The sequence below is a fragment of the Podarcis raffonei genome, chromosome 5 (genome assembly GCF_027172205.1).
Source record: "Podarcis raffonei isolate rPodRaf1 chromosome 5, rPodRaf1.pri, whole genome shotgun sequence".
Lineage (NCBI taxonomy): Eukaryota > Metazoa > Chordata > Lepidosauria > Squamata > Lacertidae > Podarcis > Podarcis raffonei.
The window spans coordinates 63,501,852-63,521,054 of NC_070606.1; the positions used below are offsets into that span (position 1 = coordinate 63,501,852).

The 19,203-nt window shown below is 45.9% G+C and overlaps 1 protein-coding gene across 2 annotated transcripts in view; it reads right to left on the reverse strand.

Annotated features, from left to right (window-relative positions):
- Positions 1 to 8,374, reverse strand: part of ETV5 (ETS variant transcription factor 5) — a 41,311-nt gene extending 32,937 nt beyond the window's left edge. Inside the window, exons 1-5 of one of the 2 annotated variants that reach the window (XM_053389783.1) lie at positions 8,276 to 8,374; positions 6,090 to 6,233; positions 5,858 to 5,945; positions 5,673 to 5,720; positions 5,384 to 5,434 (exon numbers count right to left, since the gene is read on the reverse strand). In XM_053389783.1, coding sequence (XP_053245758.1) covers positions 5,384 to 5,434; positions 5,673 to 5,720; positions 5,858 to 5,945; positions 6,090 to 6,134 — 232 coding nt within the window. In that variant the 5' untranslated portion in view covers positions 6,135 to 6,233; positions 8,276 to 8,374. Of the gene's footprint in view, positions 1 to 5,383; positions 5,435 to 5,672; positions 5,721 to 5,857; positions 5,946 to 6,089; positions 6,234 to 8,039; positions 8,135 to 8,275 lie in introns of those variants that run through there. The other variant, XM_053389784.1, reaches the window with a different exon arrangement.
- Between the last annotated feature and the right edge of the window lie 10,829 nt (positions 8,375 to 19,203).

A 19,203-nucleotide genomic window follows, 5' to 3' on the forward strand; every position in this document is an offset into this window, starting at 1 on the left:
AACTCTGCTCTTCTTTCCCCTTTTTCTGACCCACAAAGGGTGTCTACAAATAGATGTGACGCAAACCAGAAAACAATTGCCCCAATTTCTTCAAATTCTCTCTCCCTCTCTCTCACAGTAATGCACCTGTATGCTTTCACCAAGGGAAAAGTGAAGTGCAGGAAGCATAATTCTGAGTTTTCAACATTCTCTACTCATTCTTGGCACTAGTGTATTATCAAAATAGTCTTTCATGTGAATTGACCCCAACTGAAGTGGTTAAAAATACTGGTACTTCATGATGAAAGAGATGGGAGTTGATCAGCAGAAATCTAGGCACTTTCTTTAGCTATGTTGTCACAACACAGAGATCATTGTTGAGAGACCAACAATATTTTCAAGAGAACTGAAAGTTGTTTAGGAAGGGAACCGCTTCCTATGACGTATACACTTTGAGTAGCATTATACCGATTTTTACTCAGAGTAGCCCCATTAAAATTAATGGCCATGGCAAACATACATTCAGTAATTTCAATGAGCCGACTCTGAACGAAAGTTAAATGTTATTCCCCATACAAAAGGATACAAAAACTTGCCCCTTGATCTCTGACCTCATCCGTTCTGCAAAGACAAGAGGCAAGGCGATTAAGGTTCAAATGCCAAGCTGGTGTTGCCCTAAGTGTATGTCATTCCTTAAGCAGGTGTACACTGATCCAGATCAGTTTACCAAAAGTAATCTGTATTTGTTTTTTGTTGCATCTCACTCTCGTCTTAGGTTTCGCTGTGTTGATTTTGTGTAAGCCACCTTGTAAATAAAGTCATTAACTGGAGCAACAGCTTGAATTTTGATTTAAGAGTAGAACCATTGAAAACAATGGGAGTTAAGAAGATGCAAAGAGCACCACTGGATCAGGCCAAAGCCCCATCTAGTCCAGTATCCTGTTCTCAGAGTGGCCAACCAGAAGACGCCTATGGGAAGCCTGCAAGCAGGACACGGGACAGCCAGTGTTAGAAACTGAGATATGAAAGCTAGGAGCTAAATGGCATCTTACACCTAAGTTAAGGGCACAACAATGGAATGTCTAGGCGTGCTTTTTTATAACAAGAATACAAAGCTGAAAATGAATGAATTGCAGCTAAAACATTATGTTCATTCTTCACGTGGTCTAGTTCTTCCCCTGCCCACCCCCCTAATATTCATAAGAGGGTCTCTTCTCCAGTCTTCAGAGAGTAGCTAGAAGTGGGGAGGCAGAAAAAGGTCCTCCTTTCCTTCCACTGCAATTTTAATCTGAAATCTTAGGTGCAGTACTGCACCCAGAGCTCAGAAACTGCTTGGGCTAATGAAATTCCCTGTCGCAAAATGCGCAGAAAACAATGGAAGCTTTGAACACTGAGGACCGCAGCCCTCTCTGTCACTTGTGATTCCCAGCAACTGGTATTCAGAGACATATTGCCTCTATGACACTGGAGGTAGTACAAAGCCATCATGGCCAGTACCCATTCATAGAAGATAGGGTTTAAGTTATTATGGTGCTGGAGGAGACTCTTGAGAGTCCCATGGACTGCAAGAAGATCAAACCTATCCATTCTGAAGGAAATCAGCCCTGAGTGCTCAGTGGAAGGACAGATCCTGAAGCTGAGGCTCCAATACTTTGGCCACCTCATGAGAAGAGAAGACTCCTTGGAAAAGACCCTGGTGTTGGGAAAGATTGAGGGCACAAGGAGAAAGGAACGACAGAGGACGAGATGGTTGGACAATCTTCTCGAAGCTACTAACATGAGTTTGACCAAACTGCGGGAGGGAGTGGAAGAAAGGGGTGCCTGGCGTGCTCTGGTCCATGGGGTCACAAAGAGGCGGACACAACTAAACAACAACAAAGGGCTAAGTTAGTGATGGCTAACTTAAGACCTGCAATGGAGCTTAAATATAGCAGGCAAGTCCAAATGCAGCACAATAAATCATAAAGTAAAACAAGTTCGAGTGTATACATTAAGAACCGCAATCCCTCTTCAAGACTGTTATCAACTCTCTGAAATACCATTGTCTCCCTTGGCCCCTTATCTTTATCCACTAACCCATCCTTAGCCACAGGAAGTAGTTGCCTGTTTAATAATTCAAATCATTATCAGGAACGTACAGGAAGAAGGTTGTAACTGTTCACCCTTTTAACCTTCACAGGGTTATCGAAGGCTACTTCAAGAGAAAATACACCCTTTACTGCTCCACGGGAAGAAGAAAAAGTTGACAAAATGGCAGGCTATAGCTGGGGTAGGGAAGAGTTGCAGCTTGGCTGAGTTCCCATGTTGAGGCTACACAAGTGTTCCTGCACCTTTTTTTGGTTGAGGATCATTTATTCTAATCAATATTTTATGTATTACCTCTACGTTTAACCTCACCATCATATTATCCCTGGGCAAGTTACAATTCATGTATATATCTCACTTTTCCTTTAAAAAAACATTGACGTTTTCTTCATTTCTTTGTTCTTTTCATTGTACATTTCACTTTTTCAATCAGTTGTCCAGAGTAGCCCACATTTTAAAATGTAAAAAATATGAGCAATAAGAAACCCCTGAAATAGCAAATAGCAATAAGATGCTTGTTGGGCACAGAAAGGGAGCGCTCAGCCTCCCAAGCATTTTTAAATTGTCCCAGGATAGGATGCGTGGATAAGGGAAGAGAGTTGTCCACTGGCGATGTCAGAGGTGACACACACAAACACAGAGAGAGCTAACCTTTATGTAATTTGCTAGCCAAGGGAATTAGTCTCTCTCACAAAAACAGAACCGTTACCATAGAGGAAAGCCATCTGGAGCCTGCTCAACAAACGCTAACAATTGTCTGAAAAACACAGATCCAAGGTAGTGTGAGCAGGCATCCTCTTGTGCTGTGGGGCTTCTCCTTACTCTCCTCCCCCTAGCAACCCCCAACCCTTCAGAGTAGATTTCGGGAGCACATGGGTGGGGGGTCAAAGAGAAACCAAAAGTCTCATAACGCAAGTGTGCAGACAGCATTGGATGCCACCCAACATTTGGAAGAGACCCTCATTAAAGCGGAATAAATAGCAGAAAAATAAAAATAGGACAGTAAGACCAACAAGTAATAGGAAACAGGCACCTTAACCTAAAGCTCGTCACAGTGCCATTCTTAGAGAACTAGAGTCAGAACAGAGGCAGAGATGTGTGCAGACATATTGTGCTTTTTATAGACCTTGCAAAAGAATTAGCTTTTCTAAGTGCCACCTACAAGGGTACTCAAGTAAACGCATTCATGTAATTACATAATAGGAAGCAGCAGAAGAAATGAAAACCCACCACCACCATCCAAATTAAAATACATAGGACTGGTCCTAATTCTAAGACCACACATTCCAAGCAAACGTTTTGAGGCAAAACAGCACCAACTGTCTCCTGAACAGCCCCAATTCTAAACTCATTTACTTGGCACCAAGTCACACCAATTTTAAACGGAACTCGAAGTTAAGGGTGTTTAGGATTAGCATGTTACTCATGCAGCAGTTGATTTCTGTGCCAGAAACCACAGTAATAATGCAAACCATGAATCATCCTACATCCATCTATGACATATTAAGCAAGAGCTCCAGAAACCCTTTCAAGTGCAAAAGATGCCCTGTTCATTTCTCTTTATTCATCTATTCAATCAGCTATTCTGGTGCTATACAGCAAACTCCATTACTGAGCCTCTCAAAGGCCACAGAGTTTCACTTTGCAGATTCTGGGCCCCATATTATCTTTTCACCTTTAAAAAAAGTAAATATTGGAGATCCCCTCGCTCTTTGGGAACTTTAGCAGGTTTTAGCGATATGTCTTCTCACCTTCGCTCAGAATTTAGCCCTTCTGCTATACACAGGGCACAATCCTCTCTCCAACCCCTGGCAATCGGTTTCACTAGCCTGAGTGGCTTGAAAGACTTCTACGGGTCAGAAGGGAAGCCTGTCTCCCCTGCAGACACATGGTTCCAGTAAGATTTAAATTTGGCATTACTAGATCCATTCCAGGCAGGAAGCAACTCATTGATATATAAACAGCTTCCGTTGAGAATCCCCTCCTGCCATCGACCTGCTCACCACAAACACAGAATACATAGAGGATGCTCAGGCCAGAAGGAAAAGGCTTCTTAACCCAAAGAGAACTCCTAATGCCTCTCACAAAAGGTTTGCTGCGGAGGCCCAGAACTCTGGAGAAGACATTTTGTTTCCCCCACAATCCTTCAGGCTCCTGAACCGTAAAAGCTTGCTGAGAGAGAGAGCGTGCGCCTCTGCCAACAACATCTCCTCCCACACAGCCCGGCTGCAGTTTATACTGCTCCGAGCAGGAGAACTGGAAGGGTTGGGTTAGAATGTCAACACAGAGAGAAAATTTCTTACTCCAGACTGCCTTTCATCTCAGGGAGGAGGAAAGAAAACACACACACACACACACCACACACACACACACCAACCAGTCTGAGGAAGCTTTCATGGCAAGCTTCCCACTTACTTCAAAGTAATCAAAGGGCAATAATTAACATGCATTTACTGTAGCACAAGATACACCACTGCATGCTGTGACAGAGTTTGAATCAAGAATCCGTTCCACTGCAGGCTATGTTTTCTTCCCTTCAAATTCTGTGGCAATCGGAACAGCTACACACACCCTGAGTGGATGCGGAGTGACATTTCCACTTTACACTTTTAAGAACATCATCTTGCTTTTATTTAACCTCTAACACCCCCAAATCACAGTCAAAAAATATGCAGAAAGCATGCGTGCCTAAATAGCTTGCTGCCTGCAGAGGCCCAGGTGCTGAGCTCTCAGATGCTGCAGGTAAGGGAGAGTTTTGGGGGTGGTGCAGTGCGAGAGGGACGGCTTTCCTAGCCGCCTTCTCAGAGCTGCTGGCTTGCCAATGACGAATGCTCCCTAAAGCTGCTCAAGTTTCACCAGCAAAGCTTTGTCCTTCACAGCTTCGCTATAGCTGAGGCTATAATAGCCAGAAAAGTCATTGAGGGAATTGGAAGGCACAGGGCTGGTGAGAGACAGAGTGCTCTTGTGCTTGCTGTCAAATGGATTTTAATATCTCTTACATTATGAAGTATTCATGGGGGCTTGAAAGGGTTCTGCAGAGATCAAGGTTAATAGGCAGCCCCAGAGATGCTCAAATAAATATCCTAAGTCTGCCAATTAAAGCAGTGCCGTTAACAGAACAGTCTGTGTCCACACCTCCTGTCTGCTCCCTTCTTGTCAAGATCCACAGATTCAACAAAAAACTTGCAAAAATACACTTTGGAGCTACATTTAATTAACAGAAGCAAAAACCAAGGGAGCAACTAAAACCTGTCACACATCTTGCAATGACACTACAGATTTCACAGCAGGCAGACAAATGAACAAGAGAATGACTTACAGTTATCGGACTGGAAATCTGGGACAAACTGTTCATCATCAGGAACTTGGGCTAAAAGAAAGGGAAAAAACAAGGTTTTTCCACCAATTAATTAATAAATTAAACCCTACATTTCCTTATCTAAAGACAAAGGAGCTCACAAGCCAAAATAAATATTAATGTCATACATTACAAAATAGCAAAAAAAGAAAAAAGATTCCATAGAAATGACAAGCACGACCAATTATCATAGCCAATAGGTTATCAAGGTACAATGAGACACAGAATTGTGGCATCAACAAGGATTTACCTTCAGCTAACCAAGCCTCCTGCAACTGGCTGAGATCCTGAAACAATTCTGAAAGAAAGTAAGAACAAAAAATGGAGTATTTTTTCTGCTTACATGCTTTTTACACATGCTGCTTAAAATGGTGATGTTTCAAAGATGCTTTTTTCAAACATCAACAACAACAAAAGGAGGCAATTCTTCGCTACCTTCAGAATCATGAGCCAAGTCAGTGTCCTGAAACTTCCTTTTTCTGTCATTTACTGGCCTGCCTCGACATTCATCTGTGCAAGGTTTCTGGTAGAAGCAAAGAAATGTAACTATGAAGGGCAATCATTCAAAAACACAAAAGAGCAGAAGCAACATGAACTTTGTACAAAGGAGCAAGGGGCATCACATGATAAGAAAACAAAACCACATTAAAAAAAATTGAAGTCCTACCCCAGGGACCATGAAAGGGACCTGCTGATCATAAAAACCATCCATTGTGCTTGCAAATTCTTTAATATTCCCTCGAACGTTTTTAGCATTGAGTAATTCCAGGATGAGAAGAGTTTTCAGAATCTAGTTCTGGCAGATTTCAGGCTGGAAGGGAGAAGAGAAAGGAATCAGACAATGTTCTGCCTTTAAGGCACCTGAAGAGACCATCTCTAACAGCACACGAGCATGTTCTGCAAGCTTTGAGGATTATCTTTTGTGCTTAGTTAACACACATTAAACATGGGGGAGGGAGGAAGACAAATTATAGTATTACCCCCCTCTAGCTAGTTGCTATGATATCCATTCATTAAGTTGCTGCTCTTTTAAAATCAACACACCAAAGCCCCAACCTTTAATCCATGATGTCACAGAGTTACTATGGAAACAGTCGTGACATCACTAAATGCGAATTACAACCACTTAAGAACAAACATAGGGAACGGCATGGATTATAAGGCAGAGATCACATGGCTTGGAGTACATTTTCTCCCTACATGGTCGAAAGATAAAATATAAATAGCAACAAGTGCACAGGAAAGTCGACTGGAGTTAGTGAAACAGCTTGGCTTTCTGGAGATGATAATTATCTGCATGCAACTCCTCTAGGTTACAAAGAGAGCCAATGCTCTTTTAACTTATGCCTAACCAATGCAAACCGAAAAGATCCCTTGATTTCAATGCTACCAGAAACTGTGCTTAGTACTGTAGCCATTCAAGCATTGTTTGAAGTAGCTTATTTTTTTGCTGATCTAAACCTTTGATCGCCAAGGAAATCTCGGATAATTTACTCGAAAGCTTAAAAACACACTGCAAGAAATATCCATGTTAGGCTGGCATAAGACCCAGCGCGAAATGGAAAACTGCTCGGTCCCTTGTTCTGCTGATGCAACTTTTGCTGCTATTGAACAGCCCGTATATCTTCAAGAAATCTGCTAAGCAAAGGGCAGTTTTCAGTCACCCCTTAAGTAAATTCACCGTGAAGTTTAAACACAAGAGAGATTTATGGCCTGTTTAAAAGAAGCAGTATTTTAAAAGCAGTATTTTCTACGAACACCTCTCAAAAATACAGAATCTGTGGTCTTAAAAAAAACAAAAACTTGAGTAAGTGCGTTTCATAACATGGGGTTGGCGGCGGGGGGAGAGAGAGACGAAAGAAAGGTGGTGGCAGCGAGATCGGTTATGAACTTCTTTATCTAGCCTAGCTGGCCAACTGTTGCAAACTGCTCCTAAATATCACCGCGGACACAAATATCTTCCATTCCGAACTTGCCCCGTCGATTCAGTGCAAATTTTTTTTTTGCAAAAACGGCGATTGGAAGCAACATCTTTAAAAACATTATGTCGCGCGTACTAAATCCGCTTTTCTATCTGCCCGCTGCGATTCGCCTCCCCTCTCTCTCCCCCCCGTACCCCTAGGAAAAGCCTTTAACGCAGCCAAACAATACAATTAGCATCCCCTCCCCCGTGTGCAAATCTGGCTTAAGTTTTATGAATGGCAGAGCAAGCAACAAGAGCAGGTAGAGTGTAACGAGATCCCCGGCGTAGGGCCCCATTCACAAAAACAAGGCACGCACTTCCCAGCTCGCTCCATTCACGAAACGCCTTCAGAGGCGCCCCCACCCCTACAGCCCTGTGCAGAACGCCGCGAGGAGACGCAGCCCCCGCCCCCGCACTCAAGGCTTCATTCACACAAAACCAGCTCCATTCATAAAATCGCCCACATTCACAAAAAAACACATCACCGCCACCAGCAACCACCTCCCGACCCAGCCAGTGCCTGCTGCAGCCTGTGGCGGCGCGGCTGTGCAGCCTACCTTTGGAAAGGCTACGCCGTAGCTTCTCCTCCCGGCACTCTGTTGCAGCCCCCAGAGCTGCCCCCTCCCGCAGCTGAGATCCAGCCCCACTGCTTACCCCAGGCTCCAGCAGACCGAATCACTGCCTCCATCTCAGCCACGGCATCCCAAGCTTATCCAAACACAACCCCCCCCCCCGCATTACTTTGCACCCCCGAACACCTGCGCCCCCGCCAGCCTCCTTCTCAGGCCGCCCAGCCGATCCCACAACTCCCAGCACCCCACCGCTCAGGACCCCCGGCCCCGATCCCGACCCCAGTCCCCGGAGGCTGCGTCGCCTTCGCCCCTCCTCACCTGGCCATAGAACTAGCGCGCTGCCGCTGTGCAGTCGCTAGAAGCCCTGGTTCTTCCTCGGGCTGCTGCCGGAGCCCCCGAGCGGCCTCCAGAGCCCGCCCCGCCCCGTCCCCATTGGCCCACGGCCCCGCCAGAGGTTGTCAGTCTCAGCTTGTTTACCCTACCACGCACCCAATGGCGCTCGGATGTTGCAACGCCTCCCGGTCCTGAATGGCTGTGGCGGCCCAGCCAGTGCGTTCTAAGCCCGCCTCCTCGCAACGATGAACTGCCTAATGTTTTTTTCCTCCAGGGAAATATAGCCAATCAAGGCGGCCTTGATTTACATACTTTTTTCGAGGAGCGTTTTCATTCATAAAAAAAGGAAAAGAAAGAATGGTCGCGTTCCGAGGGCGAGGCAGAGGCGCAGGGAGGGATTTAAAGGGAACGCGCAGCTCGGCGGCAGAGAGTCTGTTTTTGCCAGCTCCGTTACGAAGTGAACGCTCCTTGGCTGCCCACAGTCCCGTGCCGGCGCCGCCTTCTTTTTCGCCTCGTGGCCGCACGCAGGACCATCTCACGACAACCGGCCAGCTCGGCGGCGGCCGGAGTAAGACATAATCGCCATAGCAGGTCACCCTCGATCTTGGCACCTGAACTTCATTCTTATTACCACCCCCACCAGAAATCAGGGCCATCGTGAGGAGAACACCGTGCCCCCAGCACTGCCCTGCTCATTCAGCTGCAAGGGGGAAATGGCAGGAACAAAATCTTCTGGCCTTTCGTCTGGGGCATTAATCCAACGACCGCATTTTTCGTTACAAACAGCGCAAAGCCTGTTAACCAGGGAACAGCAAACTTTTTCAGCAGGGGGCCGGTCCACTGTCCCTTGTGGGGGGCCCAGATAATATTTTGGGGAAAAAATAATTAACGAATTCCTATGCCTCACAAATAACGCAGAGATGCATTTTAAATAAAAGCACACATTCTACTCTTGGAAAAACACCAGGCAGGCCCCACAAATAACCCAGAGATGCATTTTAAATAAAAGGACACATTCTACTCATGTAAAAACATGCTGATTCCCAGACCGTCCGAGGGCCAGATTTAGAAGGCGATTGGGCTGGATCTGGCCCCTGGACCTTAGTTTGCCTCCCCATGCTGTTAACATTTCAGCCCATGCACGCATAGGCTTAGACTGTTGGGTCGCTGGACAGATCCATGCTCTGGTCGCGCCAGTAATGCTTAACTCAAAAGAGAAGTGCGATAGGATCGGGCTGCAGAAACTGCTGCGAGTCCTTCCTGGGACTTCTGGAATAGCCTCAGGCTGCAACCCAGTGTGTACACACTTAACCTGGCATGAAGTGGGGTCTTCCCTATGAGTAAAGAGGCATTGAGTTGCATTGTAACTACAGTGCTCTGTGCCTGTTTACTTGCTTGAAAGCTGCCTTAACCACGTCAGACCACTGGCCCTCCTACACTGACTGGCATTTCAGGACTCCTTTGGGACTTGGGAGACATGGGCGTAGCCATGATTTTTGTTGGGGAGGGCAGAACCTCAGATTTTTATTGATTTTGATGGGTTTTGATAGATTTAGTGGGGACAGCTGCCTGCCTCCTTGGCTATGCCCATGCTTGGAGATGCCAGGGATTAAACTAGACCCCCATATACAAAGCAGCTTCTCTTCTGCTGCTCTAAGTGTGCTTTTGGGCTGCACCCACTCAGAGACCCTATTCTTACTTACAGGTTGAGAAAACAAGAAGCACCCTGCAGGTTCCGATGAAGGACTCGTCCAGTCCAGCATCCTGTTCCCCACAATAGCCAAACAGATGGCTAAAGGTTGCCCATGAAGGCAGCGCCTCTAATCCTGGAGGTAGCATATATATCTAGCACAACTAGTCAGCAAGTCAATGGGTCCCCCAGACTGCCTGAATTTCAGTTTGCTCATGTGAGATCTTCTAGGGCCCTAAACTCAGTTCTGAAGTGGGGAGGGAGCCACTGACGGAGGAAGGGGGAGCGGGGGGAGCGCACCGCCCCCGGCAGCGTGATCCTGGTGGGGTGCCATCGCGGCTGCCCCCCTGCCCATGCTGGGCGCCACACCCCTGCGGGTGGCACGCCACGCCCCCAGGACGCGTGCCAGCCATGTCCCCGCCTGCTCTCCGCCCCCCTTCCCCGGTGCCAGAGCATGAAGCTCCACCACCGGAGGGAGCCACTTTCCCCAGTGACACTGGGAGGGTGATTCTAAGGCATTGGCACAGAACATCTCAGAATGGATGCCCATTATGCCTGGCAAGTGAACAGGAGGTTTGGTGGGCAATGCAGGTAGCCTTAAAAGGGAGACACAGGATAGGGTGCACATGGTGGCAGCAGGCAAGTAAGCAAAGAAAGAGTGTGAGGGACAAGGGAAGTTGAGGTGGCATGGGCCTGAAGTTCATACAGAAGTAGAGGCAGCAGCGGTGGCAGCAGATGCAGACTGTGGCATGGGAAAGAGGAAAGAGGGCTTGCAAGAGTAGCTCTGAGTAAGCAGAGTACAGAAAAGTGGGACAAAGCCAGCAGGAAAAAGAGAAGTCAAATTTGGTCCAGGCCTCACCAGCTGACCCACGCCATTTCACTTCCACACATTTCCCCACTATCTCACTGATTGAGCCTTTGCCATTGTGATGCCCTGCAGATGGGCAGGGGCTGATAGGACAGGGGCTGATGGGAGTTGTAGTCCAAAACATCTGCAGGGCACTGCATTGGCAAAGGCTGCTCTAGTGGCTTATAAAAACTTATAAAAACACTACCAATTCACAACCCGTTGAGTTGTTCTGATCTTAACATGCTCCTATGAATTGTTCAACTGATAGCAATGTAATTAAACTTGTGGGAACACTTGGGTCCGGGCCAGTGAGTGCTTCCAAGTCATGCTTTGTCGTCAGTTGCTGTTTCAGACAGACAGGCGGGTTGCACGAGGAAGCAGAGCAGCTTGTTGCGAGGTTTCACCTTCTCCTTGCTGAGAGAGTTACTTTATCTTTTTCCTAGCGAGGATTATCTTTAATTCACGTCTTTTCATGTCTTTCTCTAAGAGCAAACACACACACACACACACACACACACACACACATATATGTATACACACATACACCTATATGGTCAGGAATGAAAGCATAAGGCAAGTTGAGCTTGCTAGTCTAGGGGCATGATGGTCACTTAGAGTTCAAGAGGTCCTGGGTTCAGTTCCTAGGCAAGCTCTACTGTACTTGCTGGGCTACTTAGAGGCTTTGTGTAGGAATAAGTATAGATGCTAGGAGAGGATATATTCATTAGATATTATCATTCTTTCCTCAGATTTGTGAATTCAGCAGAGTGTATCACTTAAAAGAAAGTTTAGATAGGCTAGTTTTAGCTTTTTAATTTAAGCAATACAAAATGCTTTAAGGCATACTGGATTCTCCTGGTATTTTCTCCCTTTTTAAATCCCACAATCTTGTAAAAGGTAAAAAGGTAAAAATAACATTTACTCACTCAGAATACTGGTATATATATCCACTGGAAGAGGAAGAGGGGGACGGGGGCAGCGCACCGCCTCCGGCACCACGACCCCGGTGGGGTGCCATCGCAGCCGCCCCCCCACGCTGGGTGCCACGCCCCCAGGACATGTGCCAGCCATGCCCCCGCCTGCTCTCCGCCCCCCATATGAAGCTCCACCACTGTATATATCTGTTATGCCCTCCCCGGGTCAGGGCACAGTGGGAGCATCTTTCAGCGTTCTCTCTAGCAAACTTACAGGAAAACTTTGTGAGCTTCAGCCTATCTAGCAAACATGCATTGTTGGTTTGACTGCATTGTAGATACCCCACATTTTGGTGACAGGGAGAGTTTTGTATGCTGATAGCAACAGAACCTTGGCATCTTTGGGAAGGAATCATGGAAAGCCAGATGTCATTGGACTCCAGTTCTCATTCCCTCTGACCATTGGCCATGCTGATGGGAGTTGGAGTCCCTCAACGTATTTAGGGCATTGCGTTGGCTACTTGTGCTTTATGCTGTCTGTAGGCACCATGACAAAATTGGAGGGCTAACATAGAATCACATGAGAGATATTCATTCATTCATTCATTCATTGTACTTATATACCGCTTGTTTGCCAAGGCAGTTTGCAGTTTAAAAATATAAAAACAAACAAATGGCTCAACATACAGGCCTGTGTTATCTCACACTGATTTCAGAAGCCAGTGACAAACTCCCTGGCCTGTACTTCTTCTTGTCGACCTTCTCTCAAGGCACACAAGTCTTTCTTATGTAGTCCCAGGATATAATTGAAGAAAAAAATAATTTGGTCTGTGTTTTAAGTGAATCGACCTAATTCACATCTCTGGGATTAACACAGAGATCAGAATGTGATTATCTTTCTGATTTTGCACTTCTCCAAATTTTGTGATATGTTCAGGAGACGTGCCAAAAATGCATGTCACAGCATATGCTTTCCGTAAACAAATGTACAGGAATGGGACAGAACAAATTTATGAATAATCAAACGCAAAAATGACACAGATCAAACAGAGATGGATTTGTCCATTCCTGTGTCAGGAAGGAGCCAGGGAGCCCCAACCTTTCTCTGAGGCCACTTCCAGGAAGTGATGGTTATGAACTCCCTGGCCTGGGCTTCTTCTTTTCTGCCTTCCTTTCAGGACTTTCTTAAGTAACTCTGGGGAATATTTATTAAGGTTTAAATGGGCAGTATTCTTTGCAAGGTGTTGTTATGGGTGTGTGAATATGTAGGAACAATATCCACCTCCATAACTCCAGATCCACATTATATACATTTGAAACATATTCAATGCACATTTAAAGCATATGACTCCCTCCAAAAAACCCTGGGAACTAATAGTCTCCCCCTCACAAAGCTACTATTTCCAGCACTGTTAACAAACTACAGCCCCCAGAATTTGGGGGGGGGGAGTCATGTGTATTGAACACATGTGGGTCTGTTAATACATTCATGGGCCATGCATGCAACTGACCTCTGGGCCTCCTTAGCACAAGTGCATATGCTATGGCAGCTCACAGTGACAGCTTGAACAGTTCCAATGGGTTTGGGGGTTTTTTGTGTGTGGGGGGGAAACTTTGGACCCATCTGTTCTGGCAAGTGGCCAGGAGGGTATAATTCAGGCTGGGCCTCTAAAATTATGTCCAGTCTATGCAATTTTTCCGGTATAAAATTATTTCTAAGGCTAAGTGGTGGACCCATGGAATGATGGTTCTGCAGCCTCGACAAAGCCTGTTTTATTAGCTGGTTTGATGGAAGAAACTGTTTGAAGTCATCCTTTGCCTTCTACATTATACTTTTCCACTGAAGCTCTGCTGGAGAGAGGGTAGAATAAATTTGCCTAAATATAACCCATTCTAAAAAAAAAAAAAACCCAACAACCATAGGCTCTAAATTTAACACAATACCTTTCACATGGAGTTTTTTCTTTGGTTTTGGAGACACGTGAGCTTGCCTGCTGCTGCCTTTTATTTTTGTTCTCCTGGGGTGGAGGGTGACGGGGAGGGGAAAGAAACTGATTATTTTTAAACCAGGAGCTTTGATTTATACTGGCTACAATGACATAAATCAGTCTTTTTATTTTAAAATTAAATGTTCTGTTTAAAAAAATGAATGGAAATGTTCTGTCACTGCTACAACTGGGCTTGCTTTTTTTGTTGGACTTCCAAAACATGAAGAAGATGAAATGATTGGAAGTCCCCTGTTTCTACAGCATCCCAACAATTGTTTCATGACTTTGTCATAGCTGGAGATGGGCCAAGTACGTGTAGAAGACATGGGAGCTCAAGGGCAAAATGCTTCCTATCCAGAATTTGTTATTTACAGGACAAATGACAGTCCAATGCCCTTCACCCAGTTTCAAGGAAGGCAGGTGATCTAAAGTCTCCCTTAGGTGTCAGGGCTAGAAGCAAGAGCTCACAGCTCTGTTCAGGTTGGCATATCCAGGGAAAGCCAATGCAGTACCCTCCAGATGTTACTGGATTCCCCATCAGCCACCATGGCCAATGGCCATGAATGATAAGTGGGCAATACATAGTTAGACCAACCAGTGGTCTGACTATGTTCCAATAAACTGTGAATGAATGACTTGGTAGATCCAACATGTGGTCTTCAAGAACATACCAGCTAAAAGTGAAGGAACTCCCAGAACCTTGGTTAGAGTGTATTTTGCCAATTGCCTGCGAGAGGAGCCTCAGATTTCATTTTGGTTTGGACTGACGTTGCTGTTGACTGCAGCTGGTATTACGGGCTTGATTGTGGCAATGGGTTGTTATGATGAGCGCTTTCCCAAGACAGACAATGTAATGATAGCCTGGAGCCAAGGACTCTGCTGTGGCTGGGTTGTATTACAATTACGCCAATAAAGTGGCGCATGTGTGCTACACCAACACCAGAAAACAGAGAGTCTGAGGTTGCCATTGGTCCCCTAATGACTTGTAACCAATGGCTACTTGAATGATGGGCAACTGTAAATGTGGTTGAGCAGGTCAAGTGTCATTTTTATTCTTTCTCTTGCATAGAGAACAATGGGATCACCACCATCCTACTCTGTGCCTACGACTGGGGTTCTCCTCTGTTTTGTCATCACTATTTGTTTTGATGCTGTTGTTTTCCGGTACCTGGGCTAGCTATGGCCTGTTTTGCAGAAGGTGCCCTTGCTTTTTTAGGTCCTCCTTTCTACTCATTGCAATTGTGTTGCCCTTGAACACTGAACAATCAGCAGAAAGTTTCTTGGAGAACTACTGCAATCCGGACACAGGATGCTTATTTTCATTCACACGAGACAACAGCGACACTGTCATGCTATTGTGCCTGGAAAAATGCAGTCAATGATACCCCAGCTGGCGCTCTCAATCAAAAGTTGCTCCAGAAGTAGCCATTACTTCATTGTCATTTTATTTGATGTAAAACCACATCGGTTAGGATTTACATATAAACATGAGCTACATTACGAATTCACACAATTCCATGCAGGGAACTACATCGAGATCCATGGGGAAGGAGGAAGAGCAGTCCATGCTCAGGAGGATATACAGTACATTTCATGGTGAGGAACAGGATTAACTCTAGCTGCCTGTATTCACACAATACACTAGGCGGGAAGTGTGCATTGATTACAGCCTAAATGGAGAGATGCCCATTTTGCCCCATTACGTACCTGGTCCTCTCTCTGGCTGCACTGAGAGTCCCCTAAGATTGGTTAGTGAGATGCGAGTGAAGTGCAGTTTAGTCTGGTAGCTTCTGCAACAGAGGCAAACATTGTGCATACCAAGTTTTCAATCGGGAGTTTTGCTTGTGGTTTGGTGTTGTCATATGCTGAATTTATATCACGGGACTGCTGTGTTGTTTCCTCAGAAGGTTTATGAGCATGAACCGAACTGGGACAGAGCAACTTCATCCACCAGATAGCGAGAGTGACAGGAGCAAGGATGGTCGTGTCATTGAGGGATGGGCTGTAGCTCAATGGTAGAGCCCATGCTTTGCATGCAGAATGTCCCAGGTTCAATCCCCAGCGTCTCCAGGCAGGGTTGGGAAACCCTGGAAGGCTGCTGCCTGCCAGTGCAGGCAGGACTCAGGTGGATGAACCAATGGTCTGACTTGATAAAAGCAGTTTCCTACATTCCTCGTCAGCATGGATTTCAACAGTAAGGCCATGATTCCCGAATAAAAGCATTGTAGGTGGCGGGTGCTTAGCAGTGGTGGGATGGACCCCTAGGAATTAAGCAATCCCATGAATGACACTAACAGCACTCCACCAAAAAGAAAACCCCACCAAAAACCAGAGGAACTGCTTCCATACTTTATATATGTTGGATTGTTTCAGGCATGCACACATATAATTCAGTTTCTCAGAACTGGATTACCCAACACCTGGTGACTCAGCTGAACGTGTGAATTGTCTCCACCTGGAAATGTTGCATTTGAGGTGGAACTGGATGGTGCAAATGTTCTCGCTGCAGGGATTAATTGGTAAAGGCTCATTTTTCATTCTTATATGCAAATATTGGTTTCCTCAACGGTCATTATGTGATGAATGTGGATTGTGAGACGGCTTCTAGCAGCGCCAAATGAATGGACTGCATTTCTTTGGAGTGGAATTGTTTTAACTGGGCAGCGATTCCTTAGGCGCCAAAGTGGTGCATCGAGCCATTTCGTGCAGTGGTGGAGGTGGCACTGTTTAGCATTCTTGCCCAGCTGGTCTAAGGAGCACATTGCTGGTATTTTGCAAGAGGATGACCAGGCCTAAGGAAGCAGCCCACTAAACCGACAAGAGATTGGAAGCTCTGGCACAGTCCTTCACGACATGGAGAAGCAGAGAACAGCAAATAATTTGACTCAAAGTTTCATCCTGGATGGCTTTTCAGCAAGCTACATTCCCCCAGAATCTATCTTCTAGGCAATATCCCAAAATACACTTCAGAGCACTGAGGGGCAGAAAGATCAGGGATGGGAGAGGAAACTATGGTAGATGTGCAGACTGAGAATGGGAGGAGAAAAAAAGTTGAATGTGCAGAGTGACAGAAAGAGAAATAAGCAAGAACCAGACACGGTGCAGATACTGGAGTATCACAAGGTTTCTTACTGAAACTGCCTTTACTTTATGCAAAAGGTTCCAGCTGCAGACCCCCAGATTCCTTGGCCAAAGTTCTACACTGATGTAAATGCAGGAGAGTAAACAGCACCTTACCCCAGTGAGCAGAGAGTTTGGCCTGCTTTTCTGCAAAGCGCTAAGTCCACAAATTGCCTGCCACACAAAATAAAACAAGCTGCTAATGTCACTGGAGAAGCCAGCATAGCACCCCCCCCCCCCGAATGGCCCTAGAGGAGCTCTCTGTGAATTGGGCACTGGCTGTATGCAGAAGGCATTTGCGACATTCACAAATAAACGCTGCTTTGTCTGGCTGTCAGCCTGTATACTCTGCCTGGGCTGGAGATCAAGCTGGGCTAATGAGTCATCACCTGGAATAAAAACCCCACAGCTGGAATTCACATCAGTTGCTCTCTTGACAATGCAAAAGCCAAACTGGGCTCCTGCTGCTTCTGCCTCGGCTCCCTCAGGCCTGCAGAGTGAACAGGACAGGTTGTTGCCTCCTACAGGAGAGGGGCAGAAGTCTAATGGGCGCACTCCTTTGCAGCATAGAGATGGAAACCACTCTACCAGACCCATTCCTGCCTAAAAGGCATAACCCCGCCCTGAAAAAGAGATTGCAGTTCAGGAACAAACCACAGTAAGCTTACAGCCACACAAGGAGCAGGGCTGTTGTACAAAGAGTTGCCATTCTGATACAAGCCAGAATTTCCAAAGTTCTAGTAAATGGAGAAAGAATGAAATGGAAAAGGAAGAAAAAAACTTGTCCCAAGCTCTCTCACACTAATGAGCTCATAAATGATGATTCCATATACTAAATTTGCCTTTGTGAGGCAAAAAATAAGTGAAAGACCAGCTTATGAATGTGGCACGTGCCTGCTTAGGGATCTTGCTGAATGGCAATTCCCTTCACCCCTGGCCATGGCCATGCTGGCTGGAGCTGATAGCAGCTGGACTCCAAGGGCTAGTGGGTCACATATTTCCCGCATCTGACGTAGATCTAAGCACAGGAAAAAGAAAATCAAATGGTTCTATATGAGGCAGGTGGGGCTGCCAGATTGGGAGTGTGGAATATCCAACCCCCTTTCAACTTCCAAGTGCTGCAGGAGGAGGTAAGCCAGCTATGGCTCCTCCTGCCTGTTGCCTCCTAGCTCTTTCATCCACCCTCTCCCCTGCTTCCTGTAATTGATCAGAGCGCCAGGTATGCCTCACAGAAAGAAGGGGAGGAGCAGATGACAGAGCTGGCAAGAGAACAGGCAGGATGTCTCTTGCCACGCTGGGAGATTTAAAGGCATATTTTATTTATTTCAAAGCATTTCTATAGAACCCTTCTTCAAAACGGAGTCCACAGTATACAACAGATAACGAATTAATTAATACCTAATGCGATACAATAAAACACCAACAATAGCAGCCATAGAAAATGACAGCAGCTAAATAATGCAAAACACATTACGTGCCTGGGTAAATAAAAACCATAGAATCGTAGAATTCAAAGGGCCCTCGAGGGTCATCTAGTCCAGTGTTTCCCAACCCTGGGCCTCCAGGGTTTTTGGACTACAACTCCCATCATCCCTAGCTAGCAAGACCAGTGGTCAGGGATGATGGGCATTGTAGTCAGAAAACAGCTGGAGACCCAGGTTTGGGAAACAATGATCTAGTCCAACCCCCTGCAATGTGGGAATCTCAACTAAAGCATCAGTGACAGATGAGAATCCAACCTCTGCTTAAATACCTCCAATGAAGGAAACCTTCCAAGGGATTATTTTAGGCTGTAATCCTCACCACGTTTACTCAGAACAGAAATAAGTCCCTCATTGGATTCAATGAGGCTTATTACCATGTAAGTGGGGTTAGGGCTGTAGCCTTAACCTAGTACCAGAAGGATTGTAAAGTAGGCACCAGGTATACCTCTTTAGGGAAGGCATTCAAAAACTAGGGTGCCACCACGGAGCAAGTCCTTTGAGGTTTGCAGGGTGCACACCGGAAGCTGTGGGTTCCCCGGCTTGTCTTATCTTTCATCTTCAGCTTCCTTTCTATAAAGAAGATGCACAGCAACCTGTTTCTTGGGGCTGCAGAGGGGATGAGTGGACACTGCAGAATGTTTTGCTCACTAACATTGCTCTATCCCAGGGGTAAGCAACCTAAGGCCCGTGGGCCGGATGTGGCCCAATCGCCTTCTCAATCTGGCCCGCGGATGGTCCGGGAATCAGCATGTTTTTACATGAGTAGAATGTGTCCTTTCATTTAAAATGCATCTCTGGGTTATTTGTGGAGCATAGGAATTCGTGGCTGAAAAAGGTTGCTGACCCCTGCTCTAACCACTAATACAC